At 43.7% G+C, this 14,248-nt stretch overlaps 1 protein-coding gene across 1 annotated transcript in view; it reads left to right on the top strand.

The window, feature by feature from the left end:
• The window catches only part of LOC126260856 (sodium-coupled monocarboxylate transporter 1-like), a 92,468-nt gene that overhangs the window by 15,206 nt on the left and 63,014 nt on the right, over positions 1 to 14,248 (top strand). The window contains exon 4 of the mRNA XM_049958269.1: positions 11,525 to 11,592. Within this exon, the coding sequence (XP_049814226.1) occupies positions 11,525 to 11,592 (68 nt within the window). The remainder of the gene's footprint in view (positions 1 to 11,524; positions 11,593 to 14,248) is intronic.

The following is a 14,248-nucleotide window of genomic DNA, read 5'->3' as shown; positions in this document are numbered from 1 at the left end:
GTATTATCTCTGCCCCTTTGTTGCTTTACCAGGGAGAGAGCAGAATTGCACGCAGAACTTAAGCAATAACCTCTACTCTCACTTGTAACATTCAACAGCGTCATTACTAACACTATCTCAGTAGGAGTAGGTGCATGCCAGAATCTCCATGTTGCTACACTGAAACGCCAAATAAACTGGTACAGGCATGCGTATTCAAATACAGAGATATGTAAACAGGCGGAATACGGTGCTGAGGTCGGGAACGCCTATATAAGACAACAAGTGTCTGGCGCAGTTGTTACTGCTGTTACAATGGCCGGTTATGAAGATTTAAGTGAGTCTGAACGTGGTGTTATAGTCGGCGCACGAGCGATGGGACACAGCATTTCCGAGGTAGCGATGAAATGGGTATTTTCCCGTACGACCATTTCGCGGGTGTACCGTGAATATCATCAGTCCGGTAAAACATCAAATCTCCGACATCGCTACAGGCGGAAAAAGATCCTGCACGAACGGGACCAACGACTACTGAAGAGAATCTTTCAACGTGGCAGAAGTGCAACCCTTCCGCAAATTTCTGCAGATTTCAACAAGTGACAGCGTACGAACCATTCAACGAAACATCATCGATATGGGCTTTCGGAGACCGACTCGTGTACCCTATGTCTCGCTTTGGATCGTCAACATCAATATTGGACTGTAGATGACTGGAAACATGTTGCCTGGTTGGAAGAGTCTCGTTCCAAATTGTATCTAGCAGATGGACGTGTACGGGCATGGAGACATGCTCATGAATCCATGGACCCGCATGTCAGCAGGAGACTGTACAAGCTGGTGGAGACTCTGTAATGGTGGAGGGCGTGTTCAGTTGGAGTGAATAGGACTCCTGATACGTCTAAATACGACTCTGGCAGGTGACACGTACGTAAGCGTACTGTCTCATCACCTGCATCTATTCATGTCCAATGTGCATTCCGACGGACTTGGGCATTTCCAGCAGGATAATGCGGCACCCCACACGTCCAGAATGGCTGCGGAATGGCTTCATGGATACTCTTCTGAATTTAAAGACTTCCGCTCGCCACCAAACTTGCCAGACATGAATATTATTGTGCATATCTGGACTGCTTTGCAACGTGCTCTTCAGAAGAGGTCTCCAACCCCTCGTACTCTTACGGATGTATGGATAGCCTTGCGGGATTCATGGTGTCAACTCGCTCCAGCAGTACTTCAGGCCTTAGCCGTGTTGCGGCATTTCTGCGCGCCCGCGGGGGCCCCACACGATATTAGGGAGGTGTACCAGTTTCTTTGCCCCTTCGGTATATATTCCATAGATTGGTCGAAATCTGGGCAATGTTCTGCAATAGCTCGGCTGTTGTAAGCGTGTGTGACGCTTATGCTCAGTACACGGTCTGCCCATTATATGACATGCCACAACAGCGAGGAATACAACAGTTGCCCGCCTTACGCGAACCAAGATCATAATTTACGAATCTGTGAAGGGCGCTAATAGAAGGTGGTCGAAAAATGCATTTCGCATCGTTTCTCGCAGAATATGATCAATCCTGTTTGAAATGCTTCTTATGTAAAGGAAAAATGCCTAGATGGTGGTGCCAATTGATTTGCGGTTAGTCAGTAGCGCAACGCACGTGTGATCTGTCTTCCACTGTAACCCTTCTGACGAACAGTGCTTTCGAGATGGGCTAATTCGGGTAACACTGTTTTAGACTCTTAGATGACGCGGTTCCTGTGAACCAGGGAACGAAGTAGTTGTTCAGACTGAGCCGGATGGCGACAACTATTATCTGTAGATACAAACGCATATCAGTTGGGTTTCCACAAAAAGCATGTCGCAATGTGCCATCAAAATTTCTCCCGATCAACACATCAAGAAAGGGATGGCAGCAATCCTTTTCCACCTACGTATGAACGGAATATTTAGGTGGACTGAATTCGGATGTTCTTAAAGGCCGTTTAATTCTTAGATCCATTAAACAAAAAATCATCTACGTAATAAAAAAAATACGTTTCTCCAAAACCGAGCGAAGTGGCGCAGTGGTTAGCACACTGGACTCTCATTCGGGAGGACGACGGTTCAATACCGTCTCCGGCCATCCTGATTTAGGTTTTCCGTGATTTCCCTAAATCGTTTCAGGCAAATGCCGGGATGGTTCCTTTGAAAGGGCACGGCCGATTTCCTTCCCAATCCTTCCTTAACCCGAGCTTACGCTCCGTCTCTAATGACCTCGTTGTCGACGGGACGTTAAACACTAACCACCACCACCACCACCACCACCGTTTCTCCAAACCTTCCATAAACAAATGGCCGATAATTTGTGACAACGGGTTCTCCATCTGTATTCTGTCTCTCTGTTCGTAGTACTAGTCGGCAAATAAACAGCATAGTGTTAGTAAGGAAAGAGTTGAAATTAAATTAGCAATTGACCTGATATATAGAGGTGGGAGTTTTCGGTTAAAATCTGTGTAGAATCGTGCCCTCACCCCATGGTCAAACAACAGAGAGACAGAGGTAATCCTACCCCACCCATTGATGAATATTCACTATCAATAACGTCTGACATTGATCATTTTTGGTTGTGTTTACAGTGTGTGTGTGATCTTTTCGCATAAATTTCCTTTATATTCGCACCACAACCATACAATTTTCTGGAAAAAATGAAAATTAGTGGCGGACTGGGACTCGAATCCGGATTTTCCACTTTACGCAAACGGTCGTCCTAACTGCTTCGACTATCTGAGCATGCTTCACGGAGAGACCCAAACTTCCAGATGCCCCAGTGCCTGCTACCCATAGTGCTCGCACAATTATATGACTTCCACATAGGGAGCCGCGCTGGGTAGCCACGCTGTCGCAGGCGCCTTGACACGGTTCTCGTGGCTCCCCCTCTCGGAGGTTCGAGTCCTGCCTCGGGCACGGGTGTGTGTGCTGACCTTAGCGTGAGTTCCTTTCAGTTAGATTAAGTAGTGTGTAAGCCAAGGAGCGATGGCCTCAGCTGTTTGCTGCAAAAGGAACTTCCCACCACCACCGCCACACAGGGAGAGACGTATTTAGTTTCTCGTCTGATTGGCTTGGCTTTGACATGAAATACGAGTAGATTAGTGCCGTGTGTGTATTTGGCAGTGTGTGTTGAGTTATAAGCAATGTTACTTCACATAATGCGAAAATTCGGGTTCGAGACCCGATTTAGCACCGATTTTCACTTGTTTCGAGTAAACTGTCTAGCTGTGGTGGTACCTGATTTGAAATTTGCGAATGTATTTCATGGGAGATAAGATACTGCGTGAAAGTTTGACAGAGCACTGAAAGACCTGAGTCGAAACAAGGCCCCGGGAGTAGACAACATTCCATTAGAACTACTGATGGCCTTGGGAGAGCCAGTCATGACAAAACTCTACCATCTGGTGAGCAAGATGTATGAGACAGGTGAAATACCCTCAGACTTCAAGAAGAATATAATAATTCCAATCCCAAAGAAAGCAAGTGTTGACAGATGTGAAAATTACCGAACTATCAGTTTAATAAGTCACAGCTACAAAATACTAACGCGAATTCTTTACAGACGAATGGAAAAATTGGTAGAAGCGGACCTCGGGGAAGATCAGTTTGGATTCCGTAGAAATGTTGGAACACGTGAGGCAATACTAACCTTACGACTTATCTTAGAAGAAAGATTAAGAAAAGGCAAACCTACGTTTCTAGCATTTGTAGACTTAGAGAAAGCTTTTGACAATGTTAACTGGAATACTCTCTTTCAAATTCTGAAGGTGGTAGGGGTAAAATACAGGGAGCGAAAGGCTATTTACAATTTGTACAGAAACCAGATGGCAGTTATAAGAATCGAGGGGCATGAAAGGGAAGCAGTGGTTAGGAAGGGAATAAGACAGGGTTGTAGCCTATCCCCGATGTTATTCCATCTGTATATTGAGCAAGCAATGAAGGAAACAAAAGAAAAATTCGGAGTAGGTATTAAAATCCATGGAGAAGAAATAAAACTTTGAGGTTTGCCGATGACATTGTAATTCTGTCAGAGACAGCAAAGGACTTGGGAGAGCAGTTGAACGGAATGGACAGTGTCTTGAAAGGCGGATATAAGATGAACATCAACAAAAGCAAAACGAGGATAATAGAATGTAGTCGAATTAAGTCGGGTGATGCTGAGGGAATTAGATTAGGAAATGAGAGACTTAAAGTAGTAAAGGAGTTTTGCTATTTAGGGAGTAAAATAACTGATGATGGTCGAAGTAGAGAGGACATAAAATGTAGACTGGCAATGGTAAGGAAATCGTTTCAGAAGAAGAGAAATTTGTTAACATCGAGTATAGATTTAAGTGTCAGGAAGTCATTTCTGAAAGTATTTGTATGGAGTGTAGCCATGTATGGAAGTGAAACATGGACGATAACTAGTGTGGACAAGAAGAGAATAGAAGCTTTCGAAATGTGGTGCTACAGAAGAATGCTGAAGATAAGGTGGGTAGATCACGTAAATAATGAGGAGGTATTGAATAGGATTGGGGAGAAGAGAAGTTTGTGGCACAACAATACTAGAAGAAGGGATCGGTTGGTAGGACATCTTTGGAGGCATCAAGGGATCACAAATTTAGCATTGGAGGGCAGCTAGGAGGGTAAAAATCGTAGAGGGAGACCAAGAGATGAATACACTAGGCAGATTCAGAAGGATGTAGGTTGCAGTAGGTACTGGGAGATGAAGAAGCTTGCAGAGGATAGAGTAGCATGGAGAGCTGCATCAAAGCAGTCTCAGGACTGAAGACCACAACAACAACAACATTTCATGATTTAATACCGTTAAAGAGCGTCAGAAATGTCTGTTCCTTAGGACACACACGCATATCTGAAGGAACATTGCATTGAACATTATAGTCACTGTCAAGATACAGACACTCTGCTACTGTCTATAGAAATAGTAGCGGTTGTCGAAGATGTCACCCGCCTACGTTGCCTAAGTAATTCGAATATTTATTCGCGAGGAGAAACTTAAATTTCCCAAAAACATGTCAGCTTATGTGTTTTGTCAATAAGCAGTAGTATTCAGTTCCAAACATACACTCCTGGAAATGGAAAAAAGAACACATTGACACCGGTGTGTCAGACCCACCATACTTGCTCCGGACACTGCGAGAGGGCTGTACAAGCAATGATCACACGCACGGCACAGCGGACACACCAGGAACCGCGGTGTTGGCCGTCGAATGGCGCTAGCTGCGCAGCATTTGTGCACCGCCGCCGTCAGTGTCGCCAGTTTGCCGTGGCATACGGAGCTCCATCGCAGTCTTTAACACTGGTAGCATGCCGCGACAGCGTGGACGTGAACCGTATGTGCAGTTGACGGACTTTGAGCGAGGGCGTATAGTGGGCATGGGGGAGGCCGGGTGGACGTACCGCCGAATTGCTCAACACGTGGGGCGTGAGGTCTCCACAGTACATCGATGTTGTCGCCAGTGGTCAGCGGAAGGTGCACGTGCCCGTCGACCTGGGACCGGACCGCAGCGACGCACGGATGCACGCCAAGACCGTAGGATCCTACGCAGTGCCGTAGGGGACCGCACCGCCACTTCCCAGCAAATTAGGGACACTGTTGCTCCTGGGGTATCGGCGAGGACCATTCGCAACCGTCTCCATGAAGCTGGGCTACGGTCCCGCACACCGTTAGGCCGTCTTCCGCTCACGCCCCAACATCGTGCAGCCCGCCTCCAGTGGTGTCGCGACAGGCGTGAATGGAGGGACGAATGGAGACGTGTCGTCTTCAGCGATGAGAGTCGCTTCTGCCTTGGTGCCAATGATGGTCGTATGCGTGTTTGGCGCCGTGCAGGTGAGCGCCACAATCAGGACTGCATACGACCGAGGCACACAGGGCCAACACCCGGCATCATGGTGTGGGGAGCGATCTCCTACACTGGCCGTACACCACTGGTGATCGTCGAGGGGACACTGAATAGTGCACGGTACATCCAAACCGTCATCGAACCCATCGTTCTACCATTCCTAGACCGGCAAGGGAACTTGCTGTTCCAACAGGACAATGCACGTCCGCATGTATCCCGTGCCACCCAACGTGCTCTAGAAGGTGTACGTCAACTACCCTGGCCAGCAAGATCTCCGGATCTGTCCCCCATTGAGCATGTTTGGGACTGGATGAAGCGTCGTCTCACGCGGTCTGCACGTCCAGCACGAACGCTGGTCCAACTGAGGCGCCAGGTGGAAATGGCATGGCAAGCCGTTCCACAGGACTACATCCAGCATCTCTACGATCGTCTCCATGGGAGAATAGCAGCCTGCATTGCTGCGAAAGGTGGATATACACTGTACTAGTGCCGACATTGTGCATGCTCTGTTGCCTGTGTCTATGTGCCTGTGGTTCTGTCAGTGTGATCATGTGATGTATCTGACCCCAGGAATGTGTCAATAAAGTTTCCCCTTCCTGGGACAATGAATTCACGGTGTTCTTATTTCAATTTCCAGGAGTGTAGATTATTGGCATTCATGTGTGTGCCTCCAGTAGTGCATCTTAAGTAAGATATACAACAAACTCTTTCATATCATGTTTGTGTTGACGCAGTCACACATCTCGACTTTGTTCCAGAGCACTGCTTTTCGACGCTGACGACTTCAGATACATTTCTGTGCCCAGCTGCAGCTGAGGTACACATCAGTTACCTTCACAGGCGATGTAGACTGTGTCGAGAACTACAAAAACTATACCTCAAGACAATCCATTTTATTGTAGTACATCCGTGCAATATGTGCTGCCTAGAGTTTTCAGAGTAATTAGGAGATACTGCTCATTTGCCTTTCTGTCATTGGCTGTACTGCTACGCTTATCTTCCTGGGTGGGGCCATATTTTACTGAGGCTCCCTTAGATTCTTCCCTCATAAATCACTCGACGCAACAGCTTTGAAACTGTTAATTAGCAGTGAATAAACATTGCTTCTCTCATAACTTCCAATCCTTACGACTTTCCGAAGAGCAACAGCTACATCTTCCCACATTTCCTGTGACCTTATAGTTGCTTTACATTTGAGCAGATATCACAATATCGCGCATCGCTGTGTTCACCTAAAACATTGCCCATTGATTTTTCGTCTATATACAGCCCGCCTTGTCTTGTTCCGTGAAACAATACTCCAGACAGTCTATGTACATTGTACTGAGAAATTACGTCATGCCTGCAAACCAATGGAAACACTCTGAGGGTCTGTGTTAGACAAATGTTGAATGTCAAATGAAAAATTTAATCTCACGACCCATATCATCAGTGTTTTTTAACATTTTACCATTTGTGTTCAATATTTATCATTAATGATTCTTTCACAATAACTGACCCATATAAAAAATTCAGTGATAATTGTATCTGCATAAAGTTTTCACTTGCTGACAATTTCTTACACAAATTAAACAAAATCAGAGATATGTAAAAGTAGACATCATCATTATCTTCCTTCCAAGAATTATGCTACTGCCTGTGCCGAACTCATAAACAAAAACATACCCACCATTTCCGTGGTCTTCCAATATTTCTTTTCCCATTCCACTTGTTGAACAGAGTCGTCTGCGCAGTTCTGTGATCTGGCGTTCACTTGACGTCCTGTCTGCTATTTTCAAGCCGGCCGGGGTGGCCGAGCGGTTCTAGGCGCTACAGTCTGGAACCGCGCGACTGCTACGGTCGCAGGTTCGAGACCTGCCTCGAGCATTGATGTGTGTGATCTCCTTAGCTTAGTTAGGTTTAAGTAGTACTAAGTTATAGGGCACTGATGACCTTAGAAGTTAAGTCCCATAGTGCTTAGAACCATGTTTTGCTATTTTCAAGATAATTTTAAACTTTTCCATTCACAATGAAAATGTTTAATGCTGTTGCAATAGCTTAACTTCTAATCACGTCTGTTCTTGTGTATTTCTTCGTCCTCCTTAGGAACGCGCTTCTGCTGGCTTTTTTATTTATTTATTTATTTTTTATGGTAGCCCAGCTTTGTCTCCATAGGATAACACAGGAAACGTCATCATTTTATAAAATTTCATGATAGTTTCCAGCCATAAATTTGAGTATTTTACTTTCAATATCATTGTCTGAAGTTGTACTGCTTGCATGATTGGTTCAGTTGGTAGGCTGATTTTCATTCTTTTGGGTAATAATGCTATCATCTGCAGGCAGGTCAGTCACTCCTCATTCGCTGTCTACAGTCATTTGTTTAATTTACATTACATTTTACGAAGAATGAAGACAATATAAAGGTATTACACCTCGGACAATAATTACTTATTCTAACTGATTCCTTCCTGTGTTTATTTTGTAAAGACTTTTCACTATCTCTATTAGGTGATAAGGATCTCCACACTCACTCTTCCACACGCTATCACGGCTCACGGTCAAAGGCCTTCTCAATGTCAGTAAAGGCCATATTGGTTTCTATATTAAATTCTCAGTGTTTTCCTGTAATGTTCTTAATTACAAACATAATTTCTGTGTATGAACGGCCTGATCTAAATCCATTCTGTTCATCGGGAATAACACAGTCTGCGATACCCCTCATGAGGTTATTTATCTTTGCATATAGTTTGTATCCAGTGATTAGATGACTGATTCCACGATAGTTTCCACAGTCTCTGCATTTCCCTTTCTTCAAGAGACAGTTTATTTGTACCGTGTACGAAGTGTCTGAGACCTTACAGTTCTTTCAGCATTCATTTATTAATTGTATTAATTGTATAAGTGTTTATCTAGTGATAAGTCCTCATATTTAATTAGTTCGACATTTATTCCATCTTGTCTAGTAGGCTTCCTGTTCTTCATGCCTTTCAGAGGCCCCTTGTAACTGGGTATACTATTTCATTGTACATACCTCCTCTACTGTCATCTTCCATCTTCTCTGTACATCGTAAGTCTGCATAATGATTCATCCATTGCTCATCGGATGTGATTTTTAGTGAAGCAGTGTCTTTTTCTTTCTTGACCAGAGGTTTCATGATTTTATATACACGTTTCTGTCTGCCGTGTGCGTCGTGTTCTGAGGCACTTACGGACGTGTCCCATGACTCTGGGTGTGAATATTTATTTCGCAACGTTCCTTTTTATTTTGTATGCATTCAAGTTCTCTGATATTTTTGTCTCTAGAAAGTACAAATAAGCTACCTGTAGATACGTATTGTTTCTAATTTAGTGCATGTAATCTTCATTTGCCGTTGAATTTAAGGCAAATAAAAAAAGAATGCAATTGATACGTTGACCTAGTTATCCTGTCAAGGCTCGCTCTGTTGATTTCCATATCCTGGGGATAATAGCGCGTCGTTGTTATTTAGTTATTTTTCACAGCGCAGGAATGAATGATCTTTGCGTATCAACCAACCTCATGATTTATATCAGATGTTCAGTTCTCTCGTCAGACGTTTACAGTTTTCAATATATCATTTGCATATCCCCACTATGACTGTTGTAAAACCTATGACGCATTTCATAAGCTACCTGTAGTACGTGGTAATAAAGGGAATGGCAAAGTAGAATTGATCCTGAAAAAAGAGGGTCATCTGCCTCTTGCAAATTAAAAAGCCACTTCTAGCACAAAAAATCCACAGGGATAAAATTTCCTTTCGATTACATGCAAACTCCTATCAATCTTCAGCTAACAATTAAAACGATATTATACCCACGACCGCCATCAAGAACTCAGATGGAAACCCAGTTCTAAGCAAAGAAGGGAAAGCAGAAAGATGGAAGGAGTATATAGAGGGTCCATACAAGGGCGATGTACTTGAGGCCAATATTATGGAAATGGAAGAGGATGTAGATGAAGATGAAATGGGAGATACGATACTGCGTGAAGAGTTTGACAGAGCACTGAAAGACCTGAGTCGAAACAAGGCTCCGGGAGTAGACAACATTCCATTAGAACTACTGACGGCGTTGGGAGAGCCAGTCCTGACAAAACTCTACCATCTGGTGAGCAAGATGTATGAGACAGGCGAAATACCCTCAGACTTCAAGACGTATATAATAATCCCAATCCCGAAGAAAGCAGGTGATGACAGATGTGAAAATTACCAACTATCAGTTTAATAAGTCACGGCTGCTAAATACTAACACGAATTCTTTACAGACGAATGGAAAAACTAGTAGAAGCCGACCTTGGGGAAGATCAGTTTGGATTCCGTAGAAATATTGGAACACGTGAGGCAATACTGACCCTACGGCTTATCTTAGAAGCTAGATTTAGGAAAGGCAAATCTACGTTTCTAGCATTTGTAGACTTAGAGAAAGCTTTTGACAATGTTGACAGGAATACTCTCTTTCAAATTCTGAAGGTGGCAGGGGTAAAATACAGGGAGCGAAAGGCTATTTACAATTTGTACAGAAACCAGATGGCAGTTATAAGAATCGAGGGGCATGAAAGGGAAGCAGTGGTTAGGAAGGGAATAAGACAGGGTTGTAGCCTATCCCCGATGTTATTCCATCTGTATATTGAGCAAGCAATGAAGGAAACAAAAGAAAAATTCGGAGTAGGTATTAAAATCCATGGAGAAGAAATAAAACTTTGAGGTTTGCCGATGACATTGTAATTCTGTCAGAGACAGCAAAGGACTTGGGAGAGCAGTTGAACGGAATGGACAGTGTCTTGAAAGGCGGATATAAGATGAACATCAACAAAAGCAAAACGAGGATAATGGAATGTAGTCGAATTAAGTCGGGTGATGCTGAGGGAATTAGATTAGGAAATGAGAGACTTAAAGTAGTAAAGGAATTTTGCTACTTGGGGAGGAAAATAACTGATGATGGTCAAAGTAGAGAGGATATAAAATGTAGAGTGGCAATGGCAAGGAAAGCGTTTCTGAAGAAGAGAAATTTGTTAACGTCGGGTATAGATTTTAGTGTCAGGAAGTCATTTCTGAAAGTATTTGTATGGAGTGTAGTCATGTATGCAAGTGAAACATGAACGATAAATAGTTAGGACAAGAAGAGAATAGAAGCTTTTGAAATGTGGTGCTACAGAAGAATGCTGAAGATTAGATGGGTAGATCACATAACTAATGAGGATGTATTGAGTATGATTTGGGGAAAGAGAAGTTTGTGGCACAACGTGACTAGAAGAAGGGATCGGTTGGTAGGACATGTTTTGAGGCATCAAGGGATCGCCAATTTAGTATTGGCGGGCAACGTGGAGGGTAAAAATCGTAGAGGGAGACCAAGAGGTGAATACACTAAGCAGATTCAGAAGGATGTAGGTTGCGGTAGGTACTGGGAGATGAAGAGGCTTGTACACGATAGAGTAGCATGGAGAGCTGCATCAAACCAGTCTCAGGACTGAAGACCACAACAACAACAGTCAACAAGTCTGACGTTTTCCAGCATCTTACTTGATCTCTTATCGCGAATGTATAAAATACATGGTTTGAAGACAGTAAAATACAAAAACTCTGTTTTATGCATTGTTAGTTATAATCTGCGGCACAGTTTCGTTCATGAAGATCATTCACTAAGTGATTAAGCAATAAATATTCCTTCTGTCTGTTTCTAGTAACTGGAGTCAGCGTCCACTGGATCACGCCTGTCATCTGCGTGATGTGCATTTTATACACTATGTTGGTAAGTAAAAACGGTACATGTTTATTTAAGTCTTAATTAAGAAGTGGAACCAGATGTTCTCTGTTCAGTAACTCATAATTGTGGTAAAACAAAGAGACTGGCTGTCTCGTAAGAAGTTAGAAGATAGACGAGCTAACGGTGTTCAGGTCCACAGGATACTGTAAATAGGCTGAAATATCATTCTAGATCAAATGCAATTCTTAGCTGATTTCATAATGTATTCCTTTACGGAAAGGAAACCTTCTGCCTGGTATCACACAAGAGTTCGAATAAGCCCCATAATTCACGGACCACCACAACTGGCTGCAAACTGGAGCATTTGCATGGGAATGTAGAACGTCTCCTAAACATTTAGCAGTAACTGCGGGAGTGGGACACAGAAAAAGGAGCTGTGATGTACTGTGTCTTGTTCTAGTCATCTGCGTACACTATTTTTAATCCCAGAGAATGACTTTATACAAGGTGTTACAAAAAGATACGGCCAAACTTTTAGGAAACATTCCTCACACACAAAGAAAGAAAACATGTGTCCGGAAACGCTTACTTTCCATGTTAGAGCTCATTTTATTACTTCTCTTCAAATCAAATTAATCATGGAATGGAAACACACAGCAACAGAACGTACCAGCGTGACTTCAAACACTTTGTTACAGGAAATGTTCAAAATGTCATACATGCATCCACCCTCCGTCGCATGGAATCCCTGATGCGCTGATGCAGCCCTGGAGAATGGCGTATTGTACCACAGCCGTCCACAATACGAGCACGAAGAGTCTCTACATTTGGTGCCGGGGTTGCGTAGACAAGAACTTTCAAATGCCACCATACATGAAAGTCAAGAGGGTTGAGGTCAGGAGAGCGTGGAGGCCATGGAACTGGTCCGCCTCTACCAATCTATCGGTCACCGAATCTGTTGTTGAGAAGCGTACGAACACTTCGACTGAAATGTGCAGGAGCTCCATCGTGCATGAACCACATGTTGTGTCGTACTTGTAAAGGCACATGTTCTAGCAGCACAGGTAGAGTATTCCGAATGAAATCATGATAACGTGCTCCACTGAGCGTAGGTGGAAGAACATGGGGCCCAATCAAGACATCACCAACAATGCATGCCCAAACGTTCACAGAAAATCTGTGTTGATGACGTGATTGCACAATTGCGTTCGGATTCTCGTCAGCCCACACATGTTGCTTGTGAAAATGTACAATTTGATCACGTTGGAATGAGGAAGTACAGTACATATTGACGAAACTAAAATGAGCACTAACATGGAAATTAAGCGTTTCCGGACACATGTCCACATAACATCTTTTCTTTATTTGTGTGTGAGGAATGTTTCCTGAAAGTTTGTCCGTACCTTTTTCTAACACACTGTATATCTGAAAAGTATGAAATATTTCCAGTGTTTTAGAATTATTTACGAGATAGATTACAGTGAATATAACGCCGGTAAGACACTGAAGAGGCCATAAACAGTTCTGGGCTTCAGAGAGTAGATACGAAACATCAGTAAAGGAGGATGAACACTGCTATTAAGGGGAAGTGGGCTGGGGTGTGAAGGTAGGTGTAATAGTTTGTCGTTTCTTTACTGCAACAACATAGAGGGACGTTTGCTGCTAAGTAGAGAAAATAAAAGCTACCAGGTGTAGAAATACGAACACGGAATTTCCCTATAGACGGTGCTAGCCGTCAGTATAGGGCCCGCGAGATCGCGTCTCCAGCGTTATCTGCTTCCTGTAGCGGCTGACGACGAATGTCAACTCACAGTAACTCAAGCTCCGTACATCAGTATTTGTTTTAAACACGTAAACAAGTCGAGTTTTATGCCTACGAATCACGATTTGCGGACGGCATTGGTTTTCTATCATCTGAAGAAAATTTCTGCAGAATCGCATCGAATGCTCGTCGAAGCTTTCCACGAACGTGCTCTTGGGATGACAAAGTGTTTCGAGTGGTTAAAAAAAATTCAGAAGTGCTGATTTTGACATGAGACACGACGAGCGGGGGAAACCACCGAAAAAGTTTGAAGACAACGAATTTCAAGCCTTATCGGATGAAGATGATCCTCAAACTCAACAGTAGCTCGCGGAACAATTGAATGTGATGCAGAAAGCCGTTTGTTTCTCTTCGGTTGAAAGCAAGAGGAAAGGTGCAGAAATTGGGAAAATGGGTTCTGCATGAACTGAATGAAAGACGGCAAGCAAATCGAAAGACTGTTGTGGAATGCTGCTTGCCAGATACAAAAGAAAGTCATTTCTCCATTCAGTAATGACAGGTGGTGGAAAATAGTTATATTTTGAGAATCCTAAGCGTCGTAAATCATGGGTGAATCCAGGCAAACCATGGACAACCACTGCAAGACAAAATCGCTTTGGAAAGAAGGGCCGGCCGGTGTGGCCGAGCGGTTCTAGACGCTTCAGTCTGGAACCGCGCGACCGCTACGGTTGCAGGTTCGAATCCTGCCTCGGGCATGGCTGTGTGTGATGTCCTTAGGTTAGTTAGGTTTAAGTAGTTCTAAGTTCTAGGGGACTGATGACCTCAGATGTTATGTCACATAGTGCTCAGAGCCATTTGAACCATTATTGAAAGGAGACAGTGCTTTGTATTTGGTGCGATGAGAAGGGTGCCATCTGCTATGAGCTGCTAAAACCTGGT

This window comes from Schistocerca nitens, chromosome 5 (assembly GCF_023898315.1).
Source record: "Schistocerca nitens isolate TAMUIC-IGC-003100 chromosome 5, iqSchNite1.1, whole genome shotgun sequence".
In the NCBI taxonomy this organism is placed as follows: domain Eukaryota; kingdom Metazoa; phylum Arthropoda; class Insecta; order Orthoptera; family Acrididae; genus Schistocerca; species Schistocerca nitens.
The sequence above is the reverse complement of the archived record's forward strand: the minus strand, read 5'-3'. Positions and strand labels throughout refer to the sequence as shown.